The sequence below is a fragment of the Daktulosphaira vitifoliae genome, unplaced genomic scaffold, assembly GCF_025091365.1.
Source record: "Daktulosphaira vitifoliae isolate Bord-2020 unplaced genomic scaffold, ASM2509136v1 Scaffold_1, whole genome shotgun sequence".
Classification (NCBI taxonomy): Eukaryota; Metazoa; Arthropoda; class Insecta; order Hemiptera; family Phylloxeridae; genus Daktulosphaira; species Daktulosphaira vitifoliae.
In genome coordinates this window covers 53272150-53283258 of record NW_026099572.1, presented here as the reverse complement: position 1 = coordinate 53283258, position 11109 = coordinate 53272150, and the positions used below count along the sequence as shown (strand labels likewise).

General features: G+C 26.6%; 1 protein-coding gene across 2 annotated transcripts; it reads right to left on the bottom strand.

Moving 5' to 3' along the window:
* Positions 1-601: 601 nt before the first annotated feature.
* Positions 602-10116, bottom strand: LOC126904715 (uncharacterized). 2 transcript variants are annotated; one of them, XM_050683945.1, is made up of 4 exons: positions 9926-10116; positions 8674-8719; positions 8546-8600; positions 602-3819 (listed from the first exon to the last, which is right to left on the bottom strand). In XM_050683945.1, exons 2-4 carry the CDS (start codon positions 8677-8679, stop codon positions 689-691), a joined length of 3192 nt encoding a protein of 1063 aa, XP_050539902.1. In that variant the 5' UTR covers positions 8680-8719; positions 9926-10116; the 3' UTR covers positions 602-688. The 2 variants fall into 2 exon arrangements, with proteins under 2 accessions (XP_050539902.1, XP_050539905.1); XM_050683948.1 differs by lacking the exon at positions 9926-10116 and having other exon boundaries at positions 8674-8752.
* Positions 10117-11109: the final 993 nt, after the last annotated feature.

The following is an 11109-nucleotide window of genomic DNA, read 5'->3' as shown; positions in this document are numbered from 1 at the left end:
ATATTTTGCTGTATCAACTAATAAAAAACGGTAGTACAGTATGGACGTGGCATAGTTGGGATAAGTATAGACGATATCTGACGGTGATTAAAATCACTATCATAAGAAACGCTTCAATGCAAATCTTTGGATAGTGTTTAATTTTAAGAAATTGGTGGATAATTACAAAAGCAACATAAACTCCTATTCCTTCGATTATATCCTGATTATAAATTTTATTTTGCTATTTGCTATTTGCTTCGTATCCATTTCGATGGATCCCGACTGCACTTACTTTTTTGTATTTCAATACTTAAAAAATATCTATATATATATTTTGTAAACAAAAAAGTAGTACTATAACTATATTTTAAATTTTAATATAAAAAAATAAGTAGTCAATACAGTAAATTTTTTTTATTAGCAAAATATTGTAGATTTTTTTCTTTAATGTAAATGACTAGAGAGTAAGTTTTTTGTATTATGATAAAAAGCCTTAGCAAAAAAAAAAAATTTGATAGAACATAATGGAATTTGGTTATACTTTCAAATTAAGTAATTATTATGATGGCCATATAATTTATAATATTATATATAGAAACAATATAATCTCAATCACGAATCGAATTTTAAGACAATTTATTTATATTATAATGTAAATAGTCAACTTAAATGAGTATATAAAAATAACGATTTTTCAAATAGAAAACTAATTAAGACAGCCATTTACGGCCGAATAATAGACTATATCAGTATAACCATTTTGAATAGCTTTTTGAATAGTGCCTGTACTCCAAGGACACTTATTTTCATGGGCATATTTTAAGCAACGAAATTGACCATTTGCAGCAGCATTTCTTGTTGTGCCTTCGTCCCATTGACAATTATTTTGATGAACGTATTTTAGGCAATTTAAGTGGCCATGTGCAGCAGCTCCACTTTTTGTTCCTTCATCCCATTTACATCCATTTTCATGTGCATATATCAAACAGTCAATATAACCACTAGCAGCAGCTTCCCTTGTTGTTCCTTCGTCCCACTCACACCCATTTTCATGAGCATACTGTAGGCAGTCTAAATGTCCATTTGCTGCAGCCCCCCTTGTAGTGCCTTCAATCCAACTACATCCATGTTCATGAGCATATTTTAGGCAATCTAAATTACCATGCAAAGCTGCTGCAGCTATTGTATCATTATCCCAATTACATCCATTTTCATGAGCATACACCAAAAATTCTAAATAATTACAAGTTGCAGCAGTTCTAGTTGTGCCTTCAGCCCATTTACACCCATTTTCGTAAGCATATATTAAACAGTCAAAAAAACCATTTTCTACAGCAACAAAAGTTGCTCCATCTTCCCACTTGCAACCATTTTCATGGGCATATTTCAAACACTGTAAATTTCCATTTTCGATAGAGTTACGTATAGTATTTTTACCCCACATACAACCATTTTTGTGGGCATATTTTAAGCATTCTAAATTACCATGAGAAGCAGCAGCTTCTGTTGTACTTCCATTCCACGGACATCCATTTTCATGTGCATATTTTAAAATGTCTAAATTCTCATTACGTGCCGCTTTCGTTGTTGTTCTTTCATCCCATTTACAGCCATTTTCATGAGCATATTTTAAGCATTCTAAATTACCACTAGAAGCAGCTGCTTCTGTTGTTTTTTCATCCCACGGACATTCATTTTCATGTGCATATTTTAAAATTTCTAAATTCCCTTTAAGTGCAGCTTTTGTTGTTGTTCTTTCATCCCATTTACAGCCATTTTCATGAGCATATTTTAAGCATTCTAAATTACCACTAGAAGCAGCTGCTTCTGTTGTTTTTTCATCCCACGGACATTCATTTTCATGTGCATATTTTAAAATTTCTAAATTCCCTTTAAGTGCAGCTTTTGTTGTTGTTCTTTCATCCCATTTACAGCCATTTTCATGAGCATATTTTAAGCATTCTAAATTACCACTAGAAGCAGCTGCTTCTGTTGTTTTTTCATCCCACGGACATTCATTTTCATGTGCATATTTTAAAATGGTTATATTACCATTAGACGCAGCTACTTCTGTTGTGCTTTCATCCCATTTACAGTTATTTTCATGAGCATATTTTAAGCATTCAAAATTATCATTAGAAGCAGCTGCTTCTGCTGTGCTTTCATCCCATGGGCAACCATTTTCATACGCATATCTTAAAATGGTTATATTACCATTAGACGCAGCTACTTCAGTTGTGCTTTCATCCCATTTACAGTTATTTTCATGAGCATATATTAAGCAATTTAAATGACCATTAGAAGCCGCTGCTTCTGTTGTGCTCTCATCCCATGGACATTCATTTTCATGTGCATATTTTAAAATATCTAAATTACCAATAGATGCAGCTATTGCTGTTGTTGTTTCATCCCATTTACAGCCATTTATATGAGTATACATTAAGCAATTTAAATGACCATTAGAAGCCGCTGCTTCTGTTGTTCTTTCATCCCACGGACATCCCTCTTCATATGCGTATTTCAAAATTTCTATTTTACCATTTTGTGCCGCTCTTATTGTTGTTCTTTCATCCCATTTACAGCCATTTTCATGAGCATATTTTAAGCATTCTAAATTACCACTAGAAGCAGCTGCTTCTGTAGTATTTTCATCCCACGGACATTTATTTTCATGTGCATATTTTAAAATATCTATACAACCATTTTTTGCAGCTGCTGTTGTTGTTCTTTCATCCCATTTACAGCCATTTTCATGAGCATATTTTAAGCATTCTAAATTACCACTAGAAGCAGCTGCTTCTGTAGTATTTTCATCCCACGGACATCTATTTTCATGTGCATATTTTAAAATTTCTAGATTACCAATTATAGCTGCCATATAACTTGTGAGTTCATCTAATTCGTATCCATTTTGGTGAACATATTTCAAAATGTCTAGATGGCCCTTTATGATAGCAATTCTCACTATATTAATTTCACTCCATTCACATCCTTTGTCATAAGCATATTTTAAACATTCTATATTACCATAAAAAGCAGCTGATTCTGTTACTCTTTCATCCCACGGACAACCTTTTTCATACGCATATTTTAAAATGTTTAAATGTCCTCTTGAGGCAGCTGCAAAAGTTATGCCTTTATCCAATTTAATACCATTTTCATGAGCATATTTTAAGCAATCTAAATTGCCATAATAAGCAGCTAATTTTGCAATGTTTTCATCCAAAGGACATCCATTTTCATGTGCATATTTTAAAATATCTAGATTACCTATTTTGGCAGCCATAGTAACTATAAATATATCCAATTCACATCCAGTTTCGTGAACATATTTTAAAATGTCTAGATTGCCCTTTATGGTAGCACTTTTCATGATAGTGATTGGATCCCATTTACAGTTATTTTGATGAGCATACTTTAAGCAATTTAAATTACCATTAGATGCAGCTGCTTCTGTTGTACTTTCATTCCACTGACATTTATTTTTGTGAGCATATTTTAAGCAATCTAAATGACCATTAGAAGCAGCTGCTATAGTTGTGTTTTCATTCCACGGACAACCATTTTCATGTGCGTATTTTAAGCACTCTAGATTACCATTAGAAGCTGCTGCTTCTGTTGTGCTCTCATCCCACGGACATCCATTTTTATGTGCATATTTTAAACATTCTAAGTACCCATTAGCAGCGGCAGTGCTTGTGGTATCTTCTTTCCATGAGTGTTCATTTTCATAAGTTAATTTCAAATTTTCCAAATTCAGATTATCAGCAAATTTCCTCGTCATAACATTTTCGAATTGGATTATTTTCTTGTCATCTGATAATTCATATTGAATTGCTAAATGTGCACAATTTTTAAATTAGTTTTGGTTGTATTAAAAATAAAATTTATGCCTTAAGTTGATGGTCGAATTATAATTGTTTTTATAAACATAAATTATATTTTAGTCATTCTGCCATTTTACGACTAATTATAAAATTTTGTATGTATATATAGTTATTAAAAAAAAAGTTGGTAAATTTTAGAATATAAGATAAAGTTGAAGAATTTTTGTAATAAAAAATCTAAAAAATACTCCCAATGTGATATTTTTTTAATTCTGTGCTTCTCCTAATCAAATCTTTTTTATATAATTTTTATCAAATAAAGCGTGACAGCTACTGGCTAAAATAATTTTCAAAATAACCGAAAAATAATTTATGCATTAAATTCAACGTTATATCAATAGATATATTTTTTATTGTATTGGCGTTTTTTAGATGTTCATGGCATATTATAAAAAAAAAACCCAGCACAGTGGGGTCGTGGCATAGTTGGGTCCAGTATAGATGATATCTGANGGCGGCACAGTGGGGTCGTGGCATAGTTGGGTCCAGTATAGATGATATCTGACAGTGATTAAAATCACTATCATAAAAAACGCTTCGATGCAAATCTGTAGATAGTGTTTAATTTTAAAAAAAAAATTTGTTAAAATAGCATATTTTTTAATACGGTAGCCATTTGCGCATAGAAAATAGGTCGTTGGGACAAATTTTTTTATTTTATTTTATAGTACGTAAAATAAGCTTTAATTTGATAAATATGTTTAAAGGACGCAGTATTTCCGGAACTTTTTCAAAAATTAAGTTGAAAAAGTTAGTTTTTGTAAAAAAGTTACTATTTTAAATCCCCCCAGTGAGCAGAATAAGTGTTAGATTTTCAAAAAAAATTATATAAAATGAAAGGGAAATATCTAAGGTTTCAATACAAAAGAATATTATTTTGATTTGTTAATATTTGAAAAAGTTATGGCTGTTTTAAGTATAAAAAACATTCCGATAGAAGGTGATTTTTATCGCAAACATTACATTTTTTTTTAATTTTCGACAGCCATTTGCACATAGAAGATAAGATGTTGGCACAAATTTTTTTTTTTTATTTGATAGTATATAACATAATCTTTGATTTGATATATGTTTAAAGGACGCAGTATTCCCGGAACATTTTCAAAAGTTCAGTTGAAAAAGATCTATATTTTTTACAATATTTCAAGTTTTTTCAATTCCCCTATATAAGGGGAATTTGTCCAATTTTAATAAAAAGTATGTTAAATGAAAGATATACTTATAATATATTTAGAAAAAAAAATTGTCCTGATACATACATTTTTCGAAAAGTTATAGCATTTTTAAGTTGAAAATTTAAAATCGAAAATTTTAACACAAAAATAGCGTTTTTTTAACTACGGCAGCCGTTTAAATGCAGAAGATAAAGTGTCGGGACAAATTTTTTTTTTTCATTTTATAGCACATAAAATAAGCTTTAATTTGATATATGTTTAAAGGACGTAGTATTTCCGGAACATTTTCAAAAATTAAGTTGAAAAAGTTCTATATTTTTTACAATATTTCAAGTTTTTTCAATTCCCCTATATAAGGGGAATTTGTCCAATTTTAATAAAAAGTATGTTAAATGAAAGATATACTTATAATATATTTAGAAAAAAAAATTGTCCTGATACATACATTTTTCGAAAAGTTATAGCATTTTTAAGTTGAAAATTTAAAATCGAAAATTTTAACACAAAAATAGCGTTTTTTTAACTACGGCAGCCGTTTAAATGCAGAAGATAAAGTGTCGGGACAAATTTTTTTTTTTCATTTTATAGCACATAAAATAAGCTTTAATTTGATATATGTTTAAAGGACGTAGTATTTCCGGAACATTTTCAAAAATTAAGTTGAAAAAGTTAGTTTTTGTAAAAAAGTTGCTATTTTAAATCCCCCCCTCCATGAGCAGGTTAAGTGTTAGATTTTCAACAAAATGATATCAAACGAAAGGAAAATATCTAAGGTTTTAGTAGAAAAAAAAGACAAAATTTACCGATTTTTAAATTTGTAATTTTTTTGGATATTTCCCCCATTTTCGGGGAACGAGGGAATTTTTTTCAATTTTTAAAGGTAATGTCTCCAACTAGATACGATTTGTGATCTTTTGACGTACTTTTGAAAAAAATAGGTCTAGTGAGAGCTGAGAAAAAGTGGCAACAGACGTAAAAAAAAAAAAAACACATCATAGTAAAATTAAACCTTCTCAGCTTCGCATCGAAGCTAAAACATTTAAATATATTTTCATCTGAATAATCATTTTTTGATTATTTGAAAGTCGTTCCCGAGTATAAAACACTGACGTATAACTGACTAGACGTCCGTTTATCACACGTATTTTAGATAAAAAGGACAATTTAAGCTAGTTTGAAAATTCAAAGTTGTTTCTTTTAACGTAGGAGGCAAAATATTCAAAATAAGACTAAATTTATATTCAATTTAAGTTAGATTTATATAATTTTTATAAAAATCTGTGGACTCAATACTATGACAATCACTTGTAAAGTATTTTAATATAAAATATATATATTAAAGTATCAGTATTTCCGGAACAATTTCAAAAGCTAGATTCATAAAGTTAATTTTTTGTAACAAAGTTGTCATTTTGAAATCACTCCTGTGGGCAGGTAAAGGGCTAATGTTCACAAAAATATACCAAATAATAAATAAATAACTAAGGTATGTATAAAAAAAATTATGTTTATTTGTTCATTTTTGAAGAAGTTATAGCAGTTTTAAGAAAATTTTTTTTAAAAATGTCGAAAATTACCAATTTTAAAACTTATAAATTTTTAGGGTATTTCCTCCATTTACGGGGAACGAGGGAAATTTTTTCAATTTTTGAGGGTAATATCTTCGACTAGATAGGATCTGTGATCTTTTGACATATTATTCTTCAAAACCGGTCTAGTGAGAGCTGAGAATAAGTGGTAATGGAAACAAAAAAATAAAAAACACATCATAGTAAAATTAATACCTTCTCAGCTTCGCATCGAAGCTAAAACATTTAAATATATTTTCATCTGAATAATAATTTTGAATATTATTGAAATAACATTGTTTCAAATTTTCAATTCAAATAAAAATGTATTCAAATAATTTTAAAAGAGTTATATAGAAACTGAAATGTATTTCAGCTTTAAAATAATTAAGAAATAAATCTTATATTAATTTTTATGTGAAGAATAATGCTACTATAAATATATTCGGATAATTTTAAAATATTATTATTTAAATTAAATATATACGAATAGCAGTAATTGTACAAATGTCAACAAATTAAAGATTGTTTTTTCATACACAAAATCAGATGTTATTTTTAATTTTGAAATATAACAAAATATATATAATTTCATATCTCATAACTACTTTATTATTCGAATAAAATTTTCCTGATAAAAATTTATCATTATAATCTAATATAACTATATTAGAAATTTATTCAAACATTTTTTTTTTAATGATGGCAGAAAATTTAAAATTAATTATTAATCTTATTATTTATTTACATTATAATTCTGTTCTAAATGCCCGTTAGTGGTAAGCCAATTTATAACAACCTTGAGTAATCTCAATCATAAATTAACAAGAGATGCAATGCTGCGAAAGTATTGGCAGTTCTGCTGTAGTAACGGTTACTAGCATTAAAACAATACTGGCATATTTCTAAAATGATAACGTATTTCAGTACTTTTGAACATCAAGTAGATAAAAAAGGCTGAATTTTTTTACCTAAATAACTCTTTACAGTATAAGTGAATTATATTATTATATTATGAACTTGTCAATTTTGACAGTATGGAAAGAATAAAAACAGTTCTTTAAAGCTATTGAAAAGTATTATAAATTGAAATATCATTTTAATTTTTGCTATTAATATTACATAAGAAGCTCACAATTGGGGTATAAATAAGTAATGACAACTAAATGTGGACAACAGTGAATCAAGTTGAACGCTTTTTTTACCTATTAAAATAAAATGAAAATAGCGAAGCATAAAATGTAAAGGATAATTTTTCCATAAATTAAATAAAAATAACATTCGGGATGGTACAATTCCTAAATATAGCTCAGAAGATATGTCTTATTATAAATCACATCATAATTATCTTACAAAAATTAAAAAGTTTTTATAAATTCTTGAAAATTGCTGTATAATATAATATTTTTTACATTTTCCTATTATTTTTTCGCATACGAATCGCATTAAAAAAAAGTTTATTTTTATATATTTTAAAAATATACTTTTTTAAATAGTATATTTTTTATTTATTTTTTCGCTATGAAAATTTTATTAATTCTGAAGGTTAAGGAAGGGAACTTCATCTTTTTTAATCCTTTTCAAAAGTCCACGTAAATACTTTTTGAATAAGACTAATTTGATATTTGTACCTAAGCATATACAACATTATGTAATATATGTTTTATAATTTTCAATATATTATGCCAAACTTTTGAAAAAAAAAAAAATATATATTATATCTTTTTATTTTCAAAATTTTATCAAATGCACTTGTCCTCCAATCTTATTATAAATACATTAGTGTATTTGTTCTTAGACATCTTTTAATCTACCTTGAAGGGAGCTTTATAACTTATCTTAAACAATTGCAGTATACATTAAAAAATTTACATGAAATAATATGGATAGTTAATAAACTTAATAGGCATAAATAATGTAAAATAGAATTTACCTCTGATAAATATCAAACAGGAAGTTATCAACAAAAATGATATTATTTGCCAATTCTAGAATAAAATAATTAAATAAAATAATAGTTTAGATTTCAAACGAGCACTGTATGTAAAGTGTATTACTCACCTCCATTTTTACTCCAAGTGTTAAATTCCGAATGATAAATAACAATCTTTTTATAAATTTGGTGTATATATATGCAAACACACTCCGTCATAATTTATTATTATTTACATTTTTCAATTTAAAAAGAATATTTTAAGCAAATATAAGTTATTATTTTTAGTAAAACTATTCACATATACGTAAATTATACTAATCAAATCGGAATTGTCATAAACTCTATCTTGTATTAAAAAAAAAAAAAAAAAACTTATAAAAAAAAATACAAATACTATTTTATCAAGAAAAAATGAAATCAAACTATAGTATAATTTGTACATTTTTATAAAAAAATTCATTATTTAATGATATTTTTCTTAAAAAAAGTCGAACAGGTTATTAACTATAAATAGAAAATGTTGTCATGAATTAGTATTATATTAGTGTGCTTTTTTTTTTTTACATCAGAGAAGTATTTTCTTTAATCTGTAGTAACTTGCAAAAGATATTGTTTTAATGATTTTTTTTTTTTTTAGTTAGAAGCAATTAGTACTTTTCTATTAATTTTACTAATCTTTCTGCACTATCGTTAACAACTTAAAAATCGTCTATTAATATATTATATATATGACGATCGAGATTATCTTCATTTAAATTTCCATTGTTTGGAATTTTTACTAAGAAAACCACTTTCATGTTAAAACGTTCAAAAAACATTTTTGAGTTTATTACATAATAAACTCATCAATAGTTTACATAAGACGGGATTGTGTTAAATAAAGTTTAATACAACTTATAATAAATTTTTTACAAATTATTTATCAATACTTAATATATATACTACTATATAAACTACAAAGTACAAGCAAGTATTGGGTGGTAATAGCTCGACACAACTGACTAACTTAAAAATTTAATATAATAGGTACTTATAAGAATAATAGATAAAAAATATAAACAATCTGTAATTTTTATATTGCCACCAAAGTATTCCCTTTCTATTGATGGTATTTTCATTAGTCAATAAAAGCTAAGTGTTTTTAAATAAGTTTTACACTTTTCAAAATAACAAATTTCTACATGAGAAAAGTTAATTAATCGTTTATCATTGAAATTTTTTTTTTAAATATTTGTTAAATAGTGCCTGTGTTTGAACTTCACACACGTTAAAATGACTATAAAATTTCATCGTAAAAAACGTTATAAATGTTGGACGATTTTTGGATAGCTATAAATAGTCATAATTAATATAATATAATTCGATTTGGTTTAATACCTTCAGCTAAACATATATGACTGAGGAACAATACATGCCACGTTCATAATACTTATTTGATTAGGTATACTATAATATTATGAAAGTGTAACACATAATACAATTTTTAAATGTTCGAAATTTTAAATCAAAAGTCACAGAAAAAATAATTGAAAAATCACGTATACGTATTTTGGTAACAATGTTACCATTATCAACGCTTAACACATACTGACAACCTGACCGAAAAATTCTCCCTTATATACACCTAAAGGTATTATAATTTAGTTGGTTGTCAGTTAACACAAGTCTAATTATGAATTATTCAATGGGCCAAGATAAAAATTATTTAAAATATTCTTATTTTTTATATTTTTATTTCTTCCTTTATATTAAGTTCTTTATAGTTATTTATGTTTTTAATTAGTTTATCAATAAATTTTTAGCCACAGATGAAATTTTTATATAACAATTCATATAATTTTGTGAGATTTTTGGAGGGTAATGCCTTAGAATCCCAAATCAATGCTTATGCATACCGGTATATTCATTTTTTATTGATATTATTTACGTATCTCCCTGATATGCAAGTAATGGATTTTTATGCAAATCTTAAATTTAAAACCTAATTAAATAATTTTGATTAAAAATGTCTGTGATTTGCAATGTGTAGATTCTAAATATAAATTTTTTATTTGCATATTTCAGTAAAAATTACTAAAAATTAAATATATCTATATTATTGCATTTTATTAATATTAATGATATATATTATTAAATTTTGCACTAAGTAATAAAATTAAAAAAAAAAGTTCGAAAATTTTTTTTAGCAGTTTTCACGTGATTGATCCAATAATGAGAAAAAATTTGTTTCGTGTGCATAAAACAAGAGGTCATCTAATAATTTAAAATATTGAAGGGTATAAAAAAAGTTTTGCCCCCTCTGTTTTGACCGATAATGCGCCTCTTCTATAATGTGTCTAATTATTTATTTAACACTTTAATTGAAATAATTTTTTAAAAGTCAATAATTAAATATATTATGAGGAATTTTAGATTTTAATGTCTAACGGTATGACGTAAAGGTTTATGCTCTAATTCGCAAAAATAGTTCATTGCAATAAACTTTTTCGACTTTTAAGTAGCTCCATGATTAATAGAATGTTTAAAGTTCACATGGGAACCAACAAAGCTAATGGAAAAAA

What these genes read in the sequence shown, in the direction of transcription:
- LOC126904715 (XM_050683945.1), bottom strand. An exon ending in CTGTTTGATATTTATCAGAG is followed by an intron (nt 3,820 to 8,545) that starts GTAAATTCTATT and finishes GTGCACATTTAG; the next exon opens with CAATTCAATATGAATTATCA.